A 15,431-nucleotide genomic window follows, 5' to 3' on the forward strand; every position below is an offset into this window, starting at 1 on the left:
ATTTGGCCGTTATCCAATTTTTCTTATGGATTATAGGAGAACAGCCAGATGCTCGCTGTGCTAGGCACATTTGGATTGACCTGGAGAATTACTACTGTATGAGGTACATTTCAGTAAGTGCTTAAATACAGAGTTAAAAATGAACATTCTGTATTTTGTGAAAACAAAGTTTATAAGTTGCCAAAATGCCTACATGTTTTAGGGGGGATATGTTCTCCCTCACACGCCCCAGGAAACCCAAAAGCTCCAAAATATCTGATTCCAGATGAAGAGAGGATACAGTAGATAACTTGCAGGACTTCTGACATCTTATATAGAAAGAGTCCATTAACAGCTATAAACATTCCAATGAAAACCTTAAGCTTAGTCTGTGTGGCAACAGCAGCCATTGGAGAAAATGAAGCAACTAGGAAGATAAACTCCTTTCCCCACTCCTGATAAGCACGCTGATGCATCTGCACTAGCTGCAAGCAAGCAAACAATCTTGTAGGCACCCAAAATAAGACACTGTGCATTAACCAGTTTCAGTTATAAAGGTGGAGATATAAAGATTAGCCACCCAGAAATCTGAACAGATGGCTCACATTCTATTTGGCATTAAGACAGCAGAAAGCTACAACACTTACCAATCTAAGCTAAGAATACTGGTGAAGGTGGTATCATCGTACACAGACAGCATATATATTTCATCTATTATTACATGTAATTGATATCTATGTATAGAAATAAATAAATATGTTAGAGAAGTATTTAAAAGTCAAAGCTTTAACAAATTTCCATGTATAAATTACCACAGTTATTTCCTATTTATAATTATACTCACCCCAGAGAAGTTTTACTCAAAATATCAATTCTTATTAAAGATTACAAGGTTCAGTTTAAGCACTTACATATTACCAACATCCATTTTTATATAAATTTGTACTTCTCAGCAGAACTAGGTGCAAGCATGTCTAAAATAAAATTCTACTGAGTGCTAAGAATGTGTCTGCAGGACAGATATAGTTCCCCACAACCAATTATTTAAAAACTAAAATACAAAATGCAGCAACATATTGTAGTTTACCATGCAGAACTTATTGCAACAAGACATGAATCTGGGTGCAGTTCTGTTAGATAAGTGCATGGCGAGTTTTATTTAATATATATTCCCTATTATTGTCCCAAAGTTAAAGCCACAAATACACAGCAAGTTGTGTGATTATACTTGATACCAGCATGCTTTGGGTATATTCAGAAATATAGAATCAATGGCAGGATGCCCTTAAACACCCAAGCAGTGCAGGTATTCCAGTGTAACAGAACACTTCATTTTTAAATTTAAAAAAGAAAATTCAGTTTCAGAATACAAAAGTATTCTGTTTGAAAATTTAAGGCTTTTTTTGGGGGGTGGGGTGGGGGGGAATCTCTGCCCCCCCCAAAATGCTGTTTTACTACTGACTTTAGAAGACTGTTGCATCCTGAAGTCTGTGGAGCCTGCTGCAAAAAAATACATTTGCAGTAGGGCTGTCACTTAATCACAGTTAACTCACACGATTGACTCAAAAAAATTAATCGCAATAAATCGCAGTTTTAATCACATTGTTAAATAATAGAATACCAATTGAAATTTATTTAATATTTTTTGATGTTTTTATACATTTTAAAATATATTGATTTCAATTACAACACAGAATACAAAGTGTACATTGCTCACATTATATTAATATAATATTAGTTGATTAGTAATATTTGCATTGTAAAAATGATAAAATTGTGTTTTTCTATTAACCTCATACAAAGTACTGTAGTGCACTCTCTTTATCTTAAAAGTGTAATCTACAAATGTAGATTTTTTGTTACATAACTGCACTCAAAAACAAAACAATGCAAAATTTTAGAGCCTACAAGTCCACTCAGTCCTACTTCTCAATAGGCCAATTGCTAAGACAAACAAGTTTGTTTACATTTACGGGAGATAATGCTGCCCACTTCTTATGTATAATGTTACCAAAAAGTGACAACAGGCATTTGCATGGGACTTTTGTAGCTGGCATTGCAAGGTATTTACGTGCCAGATATGCTAAATATTCATATGCCCCTTCATGCTTCAGCCACCATTCCAGTGGACATGCTTTCATGCTGATGATGCTCATTAAAAAAATAATATGTTAATTAAATTTCTGACTGAACTCCTTGGGGGAGAATTGTATGTCTCCAGCTCTATTTTACCCACATTCTGCCATATATTTCATGTATAGCAGTCTCAGATGATGACCCAGCACGTGTTGTTCATTTTAAAAACACTTTTACTGCAGATTTCACAAAACGCAAAGAAGGTACCAATGTGAGATTTCTAAAGATAGCTATAGCACTCAACCCAAGCTTTAAGAATCTGAAGTGTCGGGAAAAATCTGAGAGGGATGAGGTGTGGAACATGCTTTCAGAAGTCTTAAAAGATTAACACTCCGATGCAGAAACTACAGAACCCAAACCATCAAAAAAGAAAATCAAGTTTCTGCTGGTGACACCTGACTCAGATGATGAAAATGAACATGCGCGTTGGTCCACACTGCTTTGGATTGTTGTCGAGCAGAACCCGTCATCAGCATGGACACATGTCCTCTGGAATAGTGGCTGAAGCATGAAGGGACATATGAATCTTTAGTGCATCTGGCATGTAAATATCTCATGACGCCAGCTACAACAACGCTATGAGAACATCTATTCTCATTTTCAGGTGACACTGTGAACAAGAAGCAGGCAGCATTATCTCCTGCAAATGTAAACAAACTTGTTTGTCGGAGCAATTGGCTGAACAAGAAATAGGACTGAATGGACTTGTAGGCTCTAAAGTTTTACATTGTTTCATTTTTAATGCTTTTTTTGGGTATATAATTAGACATTTGTAAGTTCAACTTTCATGATAAAGAGATTGCACTACAGTACTTGTATTAGGTGAATTGAAAAAATACTATTTCTTTTGTTTTTTACAGGGCAAATATTTGTAATAAAAATAAATATAAAGTGAGCATTGTACACTTTGTATTCTGTGTTGTAACTGAAATCAATATATTTGAAAATGTAGAAAACATCCAAAAATATTTAAATAAATGGTATTATTGTTTAACAGTGCAATTAATCATGTAATTTTTTTAATCACACGATTAACAGCGATTAATATTTTTTTAATCGTTTGACAGCCCTAATTTGCAATATTCAGCTTTGACAATTTACAAGAGTTCTGAGAACTCTAACTGCTACAATTGTTTCCATGGAAAGAAAACTAGATCATCAGAAGTTATACAGTTTTTTTATGTTAATTTGCTTCAAAAGTGAAAATAATTTAATAAACAGGATATTTCTGGTATGTACTGATCAATGCATACCAACCAGTTATATTTTAGATCATCAGAAATTTGCTTCTGCTGTGGAAACTAATAGCATAAGGACAAATTTTGCAGTCCTTATTTGGCAAAACTCCCAATGATATTACATTGAATTTGAATGCGTAAAAAATTGTAAAGGCTAAATGTGGCAAATGCTCCCCCATCCAGGCTTCAGGAGATTGTTAGATCCTAGAATATGAACTCTGAGTCAGAGGACAAATAAAAGCAAAACAGAAAATACTTTCTTTTTTGGGGGTCTTCCTTCTCTGAGGAAGAGTAAATTGACTTATAAATCTTAAACTAGGTAAATATAGAGGATATCTTGATACCTGGAACCTTCCCTAGCCAATTAAATATGTTTTTCACAATGCCAATTTTATAATGTTATTTTGGTAATTTTTCAAATGAAAGTTCTCTCTGAATTATACACTCTCACTCCTAAAGACTTTGATAATTACCAATTTTCATTTTTTTGACACATGCATTAAACACAGAAACAATGCTATGCATACAAGAAAGCTTTTTGTTTAGTTGCACAAAGAGCTAACTCTCAGCATAGGGCTATTCATTCAGAAATAGCATCTTGGGTCCCACTTTAAGTAATTTCACTTATAAATTTTCCCAGAAAGGCTGCATAGAAAGGATAGTTATGGGATAATAAACTCTACAAGGAACCACCCCTCCCACAGGTCATATGCCCAATGGAACAAAATAAGATTACCAAAGGTGATTTTTATAACTAGCATATTGCATCATGGAAATTAAATCCCAAACAAATAGCGCTAGGACTCAAACCTGTGCGCAAACTCTAGACATTCTTTCAGTAACTGTGCTGGGTAAATGTCCCCTAATGGATTGTGAGGGTTGATCAGGATTAATGCTCTGACTCGGATGCCCTGAAAAAAGAAAAACTGATAGTCGGAGACGCCAACATGACGTCAAACAAATGACTAGCGAGGCTATAAAGCTGCTACCCCTTCAATAAAAAGTTATTAAATATTACATGATTGCACATGAGCACATATGATCCTTCTTTAATAATAAACCACTAAAACACAAGGAAGTACCGGCTACGCAACTTGTTCTCTAGTTTACCCAACCGTTTCAGTTAATAGCATCAAAGAAATATATCAAATAATTTACTGGCAAATGTAAATCGAGCTAGCCCTAGTTCCATAAAAATATGAATGCCAACAGGCAGGATTATAATGCAGTATGGACAAAATTCTGCTCTCATTTACACTTCTAGAATCGTTCCACAGAGTTTTGCGGTGTTACTAAGGATACAGACTGACATGACAGAGCAGAATTCGGACCTTCATATCTCACAATCAGTTTTTGAGTAAATTTTTTTAAACTTATTGCCTTACAAAATTAAGAGCATCTAAGGCAGTAGAAGTATGAAATTAAAGTTTCTTGGTGTCCTAAAAGGAATTTAGAAAAGTTAAAACAAACACTGAAGTAAATAATTACTTATATACAACTGTCGTGCTCAACCATGGAGGAAAGTACATTTGAAATAGAACTCTGCAGAGATTAGAGTTTTCTCTCCTCCAATTATAAAAGGCTGCAAATACCGTGTAGAGAAAAGAATCCCCCACAAATTCAGTTTTACAACTAGGAACACACAACTTAATGCTCTTTTTATGTTATATTTTTATACAGTATGTAGTGGGACACTCAGGAAAAACTCATCCATTGTATACCAATGCAATATGTACTAATTAACACACACATTTAACATATTCTCTATCTAACAAAAAGTTTTATATTGCATACATAGCCAATTGCTACAATGATTATAGCACGAAATATAAATTGTTATATTCAAGCACGATGTCAATAGGAGGAATTGTCATCCACTAATTGATGTACAGGATAAATTTGGAATTATGCCACACTTCTATTTTGAGTTTACCCCATTTAGTTTTTAGGGAACTGGCTCTGTTGAGGATTTTTCTCACCCCTCTCTAGCCTTCAAAGGAGGGCAATTATTTTTAAGGGCAAAAATCCAAGGAACTTCTATCACGTGTGAGACTAAAAACAAAGAGGAAAATGTATTTTCGGTTGTGAGGGAACATTGAAATCTATTCTCCCCTTGATATATGTAATATACATTAACATTAACATTAATAGGAGTTATGAGCATGAACTGAATTAGAAATAAATCTATTTTGGAGCCTTCCAGTAACAATTGTCCCAAAGCAGTTATTTGTAATATTATTCTTGAAAACAGTTTCAATTTTATAAGGATTGAATCATACAGATCTTTAAAAGTTAAAGTTCATTAAATGAAAAGCTTCCAAATAAAAATTGAACATGCAAGATCAAAATTGCCTCTAAGACACAACATTAACAAATTTCCATTGATTTTATGGGACTTTTGGGCTAAGTTTGGGCCAAATCCTACAATCTTTACTGTCTAAAAGGGAAAGATCCTTGTCATAATAAATTAACAACTAAAACTTCCCCCTGCTCCCTTCAAAATAACAGATTCCAGTGCACTTTAAAGTACCCTTCCACACAAAAAGCAGTGTCCTATTCAAGCTGATTTTTACAGCTATTTCTGTGTATGGGAAGGAGGGAATTATAGATAGTACACTGAAATGTTATAATTTGAAGGGTAGTTAATGTAAAATTCAAGACTTTAAAATATTGTAACACAAGATTAATTAGTAGACGTTGCATAAAATTGCATTCAAGCTACTACAAAGCCCTTGATATTTAGTCATTCAAATCATTAAACTGAATATTTCCAATACTGTACTTTTTGTTAAAGAGAGAGACAGTTTCATGTGCTAGAACAACCATAGGGATTACTCTAGAGTTTCTTAAAATATTGAAATGTTATTTGAGACAAAACCCAGGGTACATCTAATACATAGATACATATACATGTTAGAATGTTACTCTTAAGGGACCATGTTCTCAGTTTAAGTGACAGACCCTCTTAAATTCACCTTGTGGTCCCTTAGTTTTGCTTAATCTGCTCGCATTATGATACCAACAGAAACACTGATAGGTGACTGTATTAATATAGCAAAACCTGTGGCAACAGCTAACACAGGGATGTTAGCTAAAGTGTCTTTGTTAGGATCTGGTACTACTGCACCTACGTGGTGAACCTAAGCCCCAGCTACAGTTGGAACTGCTCTTCCTACAACTTAACTTGGACAGCTTCAATACAAATAAAGTGGAAGTGTCCATCTCGGTATCACCAAAAATGCTTTTTACCAGTGGCCACTTAATACAGAGAAAGTTAATTGTGGAAAATAAGTCTTGTGAAGACAGAGATTTCACTGGTCATTGATGCAAGTGAATCAATATAGGAAGCAGATGGTCAAAAATATTAACAGAGACTGTGTTTAAGTTTACTACACATTTTTTTTTAAATTATCTATTTTAAACTAACATGCCCACAGCTTAAGATAGATGCTGAAACTGATTAAATAAAATGTTTCATGTATATAGAAGTCAAGCTAGCAACTCTCAGTAGGTTGTTTAACTCTAACTGTTTGTAACACATTTACTATAAAAAGAGATACAAATGTTTTGCAGTTTTATTTGTAGGCTTTACTGTTGATGGTTTGCAATACTCTCTTCGAAATGTAAACATTTTCTTCCCTACTGCAACTATGTCTTTTACCTTTTACCAAACCTTACTTTTCACCCTGTATTAATCAGAAAACACAGAACAGTAAATCTGCTTAGTTTACTTTCTTGTTATGAAACCAGTATTACCAATGCTACTGCCACAGCTCTGGTAACAAGATTTGCTAGTTATCATGTGTTCCCTCTTCTGGATGATTGAGCAAAACACTGCAAACAAGTTCAATATAAATAATGCTTTCATGTTTTTTCTATGAATGTGTGGATTTAAATAAATACAGGTATTTAGAATTTAAAGTATATTTCCTACCAGATAATTTTAAAAGGTATGTTGTATTTTGGTCCAAACTATGTAACAAGCAATGGCAAAATGTAATAGACTATAACAAAATAAACATATGAAACAGAATAGGATGAAAGAAATCCAGAGTACAAGACAAACCGTGCAACCATGTTGAAGTCATTCAAGCAAGAATGCTTAGAATAAGACAATTTAATATAACTTCAACAGAAAACTAAGATAGTATTTTTGGCAAAATCCTTAAAAGATAACTTTCTGCAAGGAGTCTTCTCTTGTTTTTTTTTGTTGCATCCCCCATTACCAAGGCCATGTTTCATGGTTCCCAATCCTCTTGGCTAGGTGGAACTTGAAAGGACTCCCTTCAGAATCTGACAAGACTTTTTTTTTTTTTTTTAAATTGAACAGGCCATTCAAGTAATGCTCGTCCTCTTCTTAATGACTTGAATGTGTTGCCTTTACTACACTCCAAAGTTCTGTAAGACCAGTGAATGAGAAATTAAGTCTACAAAAACATACATTTTAAGACTCGTTCTGTACAAAGTAGTATGATGCAGACTCAATACATTATCACACTGTCTGGTTTATATGGGAAATTTAAGTATTTTTTTGTTGCCAGAGTTGTGCGCATGCCTGTAATAGTTCATGAATTCAGACTTCTGTAAGATTTCAAGCAGTTGAGTTTTAAGCCAGATAAAATAATGTTCCAATGTTGAGCGAAACTGAGTTATTAACATTGTACTTAGAGAACACACATAGCTGGTCCTGTGATCAGTTAATACCATTCCTACCTGTTCTTTAGCTCTCTGTAGGGCAGCCTCTAATTTTCCAACTGTTAATTGAAAAGGATGACTTTCTTCGTCAGTCACCTGTGCAAGACAAAACCAACAAAAAAAGTTAAAGAATCACTTCCAAATAATGCAAATATAATAGTAGTTAAAGTTTCTAAAATAATCCAGTCTAAATGGAAGGGAGCTTTAAAGAGGAGAGGGATGTATCTGATATGTATTTGCAGAAGTGATTTCTGGAAGAAAGCAGTATCTGACTTTAGTTACTATTGCTCCCCTTACCTTCCAACGGTATGTCTACATTCCAATTAAAAGCCCCTGCTTTGCTCATGCCAGCTGACTCGGGCGTGCAGGGCTCAGACTAAGGGGCTGTCTAACTGCAGTATAGACATTCAGGCTTGGGCTGCAGCCCAGGTTCTAGAACCCTGTGAGGTGAAAAGGTCCCAGAGCTCAGGCTGCAACCTGACCATGAACCCCTACACCGCAATTAAACAGCCCTGCCAGGTGAGCTGCGGGCCAGCTGTGGTTGTCTAATTGCAGCAGACATACCCTGAGTGTGACTTCAGAATAGCATAGGCAAAGCAAGTTTTCAAAAACAATGGTGCAAGTAGGGAGGAGGAAAAACAAGCTAACAGGAACAAAACCAAGGTCCATCTCCAAATTCATAACCAAGAATAATCCTGTCCACACATCAATAATTTTGTTTTTAAAAGTTCTCTCTCTCTCTCAAGCAGTACATTTGGGTTCATTGTGGGAAGGTGAAATACATATTCCAGGGCTAGAGAAAATAAACATTTACATGATGAATTTAACACTTGTGAAAGGTGAAACTGCCAGTTCTGCAAAACTTATTCTGCATGTAAACAGAGCAGGTACTGTAGACAGCTGAAGTACAAAGCTGATCACACCATCCTACCAATATGCTGCAACCTGAACAAGATAGTCTTCCTGTAAAGATGAGAGACTACGTGGGTGAGATCATGTTTTATTGGACCAATTTCTGCTGGTGAAAGAGAGAAACTTTTGAGCTTACACAGAGAGTCTAGAACTGAAGAAGAGCTATATGTAAGCTCAAAAGTTTCGCTCTTTTACCAACATAAGCTGGTTAAATAAAAGATAAGACCTCACCTACCTTGTCTTTCAAATATCCTGGACCAACACAGCTACAACACTCCAAACATCAAAAGATAAGAGGCTACTTCAGTTTCCATGCCTGCTTTAATCTGTGGTATTTTGGTGCTTTGATGCTCCCTGTGAAACTGTCATTCAAATTCTTTAACATACATTTTTGTACCTACATATAATACAGTCTTTAATAAACTGAAGTTTTACCTCACTAAACAAGGGCACATGGACAGGTTGTATTCCACCATACAGCCAGGTTTTTGAATTTATTCCACCATAATATGGAGTAGGAATAAGGTACCCATCTAAACCAAAAATGCAAATAAGAGGTAATATTAAATATTCCCATCATCAATTATGTCACTATACATTAACAGACTGAATCTGTTGTTTCCAAGAGATCTATATCCAATCTATTCTCACCATCTACTTTGCACCCTAAAGTGAATGGCTACGGATACCCAGCATAAAGCAATTTGTTCATTTGCTGAGTCATATTCTGCCTTTTTCCTTTGCATTTTTAGTTCAATATCTATTTTGATAACCACTTATGAAGCATAAGTTGAAGTTGACCTGACCCACTGGGTGTTTCTTTAATATCAAAAGTGGCATATGACTAGTGTGTGCTTAAATTATCATTTTGTTAATATTCAACTGTTGCCATCTTTGCTTCAGGTAAGTGCTGTGAATCTTACTTACTTTTTCTGTATTATACTCAGCTGCCAGTATCCCGCATGTTATAATGCCCATTTGATCTTTTACACAGTATATAGATTTTTTTCTGCACCATTCACTGTGGTATCCAAGCATCTTAGTTGTGTATTGCCAGATACAATACAGTCACTTCCTTTTCAAATGGATGTTCTTGCTTTTTCATCCTTTAAGGTAGCTCCTTCCATGCAGCTCCCTTATTATTTAAGTTTTTATTGTTGTCGTGATGTTCTACACTCAGAACTTTACAACCAGTGGTTTGAAACATACACATGGCCACTGGCTTGATTCCAAGATTTGCATTCCCTCCTCCCTCTCCCCATCCTCATTTAGAAGATAAGTAGATCTTCTATTCCTTGTATCCTACTTATTCCTACATACTGCAGTATTTCCAGGGTAGCATATTCATATTATTTAATTTATATCTGTATTTATCATTTGCAGTCAATATTTTTTGTGGTTCATGTAAACAAAGTTTAGAAGTAACTTTTGTCATTTTGATTAATCTGTATACTACTATTTCTTTTAACACTGTAAACTTACATTTCCATACATTTTCAGAACATTCAGCAACAGTGCTTGTCCCCAAAGTTTACATCTTATAGGTGCCAGAGAGGGGTACTCTCACTATAACAGAGAGGAGGAGGCTGGCAGGGTGTTCGCTGTGAGGGCTCTGAGACTCTGGAATTTGCTCCCTCCCATTATCCAAATTTTAGCCCAGATTTTGTGATCTTTCAGGCATACTGAAAGAGATGTTTGACAGGGATTTCGGAGAGGACTAAGGATATGCTTTCTGCAATAATGAAGTGGTGAAAACGAATCTCTGTAGGTGGCTAGTTGGATTTCTATTGGAATTATTATTTTAATGCTTCTGGGATTTTTGTAATTAATATGTCAGGGCAACTAGAGCCTTGCATAGGTGTCTTTTATCACTTTTAATATAAATACAATAAATAAATGCAAAGGCTACTTACTGCCACTGTGGATGACACACATTCATTAAGTTACCAAAAAAAAAAAATGAAATTCACCTGTATATATAATGCTTTCAGATTAAGAAAATTTATTTTTCACCTTACCTCCAGGATCACATAATACAGTTGAAAGGGTAGCAAAGACAGCAGAACAGCCATTCATAACAACTATCTGAAACAAGTGGACAAAATGGTATCAACGGAACTACCAACATCTTTGTGACTGGTTAGAAGGTAATACTTAGAAAAGTAAAGAAGATTGGATTTGATAAGAACTTTATTAAAAAGCAACCATTATTGTAAAGCAAGATTCTGATCTTGCAAACTAGAGTGTTATATATGATATCCAAGTTGGTCGTGCTGCTAAAGTTAAGGTTTTTTAATGGATTTCATTGTAAACCCCAGCTTCACAGTTTGTAATAATTTGAAAATAAATTAAAAAATATAAAGGTGGTTTGCGCTATTGGTTTAAAAAAAGTCAACAGCCTTCTAAATGGAACCTGCATGCACATCACACATGGGCAGCAGCACTAAGGTCTAAAGTTGGGTTTAGAGGAAAGATTTATAAGCATCTCTGTTTGGAAAGTTTTTTTTTCCAAAATGTGCAGTCCTGCAATAATGCCTTCTTTCCAACAGTCCAGAGGCTCAATGGTGCTGTGTGTGAGAAAGAAAGAGGTGAAGATACAGAAAGCTCCTTCTACCTCCAAAAAGCTGGAGGTGGGTTAAATGAGGCATCACAAGTGCTACATACCTACTATCCAGAGATGGACAGAAAAGTCTTGATATATTGTTGCCTACAATATCTGAGCCCAGAAGTAAATGAAGCTTTTATCAGCCATATCTTGTTACTGTGCATATGCCACCCCCAGCTAAAGTCAATAAGAGTTTAACGTAATAACCACTGGCAGAATTTTAGTGGTCATTTTGTTATACATAAATACACAAGTTATTACTCTACATTTGAAACATATGCAAATGATTTGGGGAGACATAACTACTTCCCTCCTACCCTAGTCAGTCTCCACACACCATTTTTCCATGGCAGTAAAGGGGGTGGAAAGAACACAACCATAACTCCCTAACCCCTTCAGAACCCAACCTACAGTTTTCCTCCTCATGGTTATAGCTCCTCTCTGCAACATAAATCTGGAGTATATGGGCCCTAGAACTTTATGAATTTAAGATCAGTTAAGGGTCAAAGAACAATAGCATAAGTTCTTCATACTAAGTGGGTTTGAACTAGTTTCATGTGTTTGCAATCCAGAACATTTTAAATTGGATAAGACATCTGGGAATGCTTTTATAATACCTTCTAAAAGATAAGCAAATCTGTACAGAAAATATCTATAGCTAAAAAAAGCAAGATGCAGAGATGAAGCACTCGTTTCTTACATGCTCTGGATTCAGTGCTTTTGGAGCTTTGGCATACTCAGTGAGAAATTTGGCAATTTCTTCTCTGAAGCTGAAATGCAAAATTAAAACACTTTGCATTACATAATTCTTCTTACAAAAAGATCAAAATACATAGAATAGACTTTATCTAGAATAGGACAAATAACATGATACACTTTTACTCTCATGAAAGATGGACAAATTTTGGTTCCACTAAGTTCAGTCAATGACGATGTCTGGCTTGTTACAGTACTTGAGGTGGAGACATGCAGTAGGCCAAAATGAACAGGCTGGTGCGAAGAGCAGCCAGCAAATGTAGTTTCCACAGTCTAGGTTGCTTTGGATAGGCTCTTTCCCACTAAAACTGTCTGGTGCAGAATTCTAATAAATGTGGATCAGTTATGACAGGGGAAGCTGAACTGCGGTTTGTGAGCCTCATGCAGCTCTTTTACAGTTAAAGTGCAGCTCACAGCGCCCTCTTCCCCCCAAAATACCTGCCCCACAGCCTGCCCAGAGACCCCTCCACAGAGCGGGGCCAGGAGTGGAGCCCTGGGCAGCCAGGATCCAAGTCCCGCTGGGCAGATAGGAGTAGAGCCCTGGGCACGGGGCCGGGCAGCTGGACCTTGGACCCTGCCACATGGGGCCGGGCAGCCAGGACCCAAGTCCCGCCGCGCTGGGTAGCTAGGAGTGGACCACTGGGCACGGGCTAGCAGCCAAGGCCAGAGGAACCGGGTAGGAGCAGAGCCCCACCTAAAATCTGGGGGTGCTGCAGCATCCCCACAAACCCCTAGTTCCCAGTGCCTCCCCCCCCTCAACCTGCCCAGAGACCCACTCTCCCGCTCCCCTGCAGTACTTGCCAGCCCCCTGCTGGCAGAAGCGCTCCTGCAGGCTGCCTTACACTCTCACACCCTCAGCCAGCCCCGCCCCCTGCCAGACCAGAGTGGCAAATTTTTTAATTCTTATAGCACACATCTGGGCTGCAGCTCTGTGCTAATTGGGCCGCATGTGGTCGCAGGTTGAGAACTGCTGGTCTAGGGGCTTTAGACCTGCAGGGGCTCAGGGCTTCAGGCCCACGGGGCATACATGCTGGTGCTGGGGGCTTCAGCAGGAGTAGGGCTGAAACCTCAAGACCTCCCTCCCTGCAGGGCAGAAGGCCCTAGCCCCATCACTCCACTGCAGGGCTGAAGCCCTGAGCTCCAGCAGGCATACCTGGCTCTCAAACTTTTGAAAATTACTGTATGCGGCTTGGAGGGTCAATAAGTTTGGCCACCCCAGAAATATGATATCTGTATGAAAAAATAATTAGAAAAAGCAGATGCATCTTTGCACACACTCTACCGTTGGGACCAGGTTTTGGAAGGAACCCAAGAATTGGTGCAACAAAAATCAGTGAAATCTGAGTAAATTAAGATTATATTCTCAGGTGGGCCCCACTCAAGTCAATGGCAAAATTCCCACTGATATTTACAGGATCAGCATTCACCCTGAGCTTGTCTCTGAAGAACACAGAGCTCTAGCTTAACTGTTCACTGCCAGAGTTTGCCTGTGAGAATTACTGCTACTAGATGTGAAAGGACCTCCACAGCATTCTCCCCTGACTATATGCAAGGTATCATGCTTTTTTAGGGAGGGAGGTGGTAGGGTAAAGATCGTAAGAGCTGGAAAAAAAACAGGAAAGTAACTCTTGAAAACCAACAGGAAACAGAAAAACATCTTCAGAACAAGCAGCTAATATTAAACTGGGTATAAACCCTGGGTTTGTAGATTAAATGAAACCACACCAAATTGTGAAAAGGAGGCAATATTTTAATAACTTCATACCTTTCAATGCCTTGTGGATCAGAATATTGCAAAAGGTGAGGTTCCAGATAGTTCATGTCAGATCTTGTGAGCTGTTAACATAAAAACCAGAAAGACGTAAAAAACATACTGTAGAAAAACATATTCTTACCTATGAGCTTGTGTTCTACTGCACCACACGACAATCTATGTAGTTACATAATACCATTCTGTAATAATGGGGAGATGGAAAATCTTAATATTCAAGAGTTACATCCATCTTCCCAGTTCAAATTTCCATCTCTTTATTTGCAAGATGCTCATCAGCAGTTTCTTCAGATCAGAAAAAAGTTATTTATGGACTGTTCTGTCCTGGTTAAATCCAACACATTGTTGAGTGAAAATATACTAGTACTAATCTCAGAGATTCTATAATTACTGTTTGAGGACACACCCAAATCCCCACCATTTTCTTTTAATATTTACAGGAGGTGCAGCATTATTTTAAAAATTAAAGGTCAATTGTGTTTAAATTACCTTCTCAGCAGTGTTCCCTCTAATTTTTCCCACACATGTGTGGAATGAATTTTGTTATGTGCACCAATGTGGAGGTGATGTGTGACACGTCACCTTCATATTGGTGCACATAACAAAATTCATGTGGTGGGGCGCTGAGGGGTTCGGAGTGTGGGAGAGGGCTCAGGGCTGGGGTAGAGGGTTGGGGTGCAGGGGTATGAGGGCTCTGGCTGGGAGTGCAGGCTCTGAAGAGGGCTGGGGATGAGGGGTTCAAGGCTGGGGCAGAGGGTTGGGGTGCATTGGGTGAGGGCTCTGGCTGGGGCCAGGGATGAGGGGTTTGGGGTGCAGAAGGGTGCTCCAGGGCTAAGGCAGGAAGACAGGACTCTTCCCAGCTCTCTCTCCCCTCTGCAGCACCTGGGCTGGGGCCGGGGGATAGGTGCCCCATCCCCAGCTGCAGCAGGACCAGGCTGGGGCTGACTTCAAGCCTCCCCTCCCCTAGACGCGACAAGTCCGGGGCTGAGTTGGGGCCGGGGGAGGGGCACCCCCATAGGTGCTGACTCCATGGGCTGGAGCACCCACAGAGAAAAACTAGTGGGTGCTGCTGGAAGCCAAGTTCCCCCATCCCCCCCAGCACCTCCTGCCTGCCGGTGGCTCCACTGAACAACTCCTCCCCTTCCCTCCCAGCGCCTCCCGCCTGCTGCAAACAGCTGCCTGGGGGACGAGGCAGGGAAGAGGTGGGATGGGGGTGGAGCAGGAAGAGTCGGGGTAGGTGGGGACTTGGGGGAAGGGATGGAATGGGGGTGGAGCCTGGGAAGAGTCGTGTACCCCACAGCTAGAGGGGAAGTTGGAGCCTATGGTGTGCCCCTTGCTT

General features: G+C 38.4%; 1 protein-coding gene across 2 annotated transcripts in view; it reads right to left on the reverse strand.

Annotated features, from left to right (window-relative positions):
- Nucleotides 1-15,431, reverse strand: part of LOC120397579 (1-aminocyclopropane-1-carboxylate synthase-like protein 1) — a 34,928-nt gene that overhangs the window by 16,138 nt on the left and 3,359 nt on the right. For both annotated transcript variants that reach the window (XM_039523646.1, XM_039523647.1), the window contains exons 3-9: nt 14,087-14,157; nt 12,266-12,335; nt 10,979-11,045; nt 9,396-9,493; nt 8,067-8,144; nt 4,164-4,264; nt 627-713 (exon numbers count right to left, since the gene is read on the reverse strand). In XM_039523646.1, the coding sequence (XP_039379580.1) occupies nt 627-713; nt 4,164-4,264; nt 8,067-8,144; nt 9,396-9,493; nt 10,979-11,045; nt 12,266-12,335; nt 14,087-14,157 (572 nt within the window). The remainder of the gene's footprint in view (nt 1-626; nt 714-4,163; nt 4,265-8,066; nt 8,145-9,395; nt 9,494-10,978; nt 11,046-12,265; nt 12,336-14,086; nt 14,158-15,431) is intronic.

The sequence above is a fragment of the Mauremys reevesii genome, linkage group 2, assembly GCF_016161935.1.
Source record: "Mauremys reevesii isolate NIE-2019 linkage group 2, ASM1616193v1, whole genome shotgun sequence".
Taxonomy (NCBI): domain Eukaryota; kingdom Metazoa; phylum Chordata; order Testudines; family Geoemydidae; genus Mauremys; species Mauremys reevesii.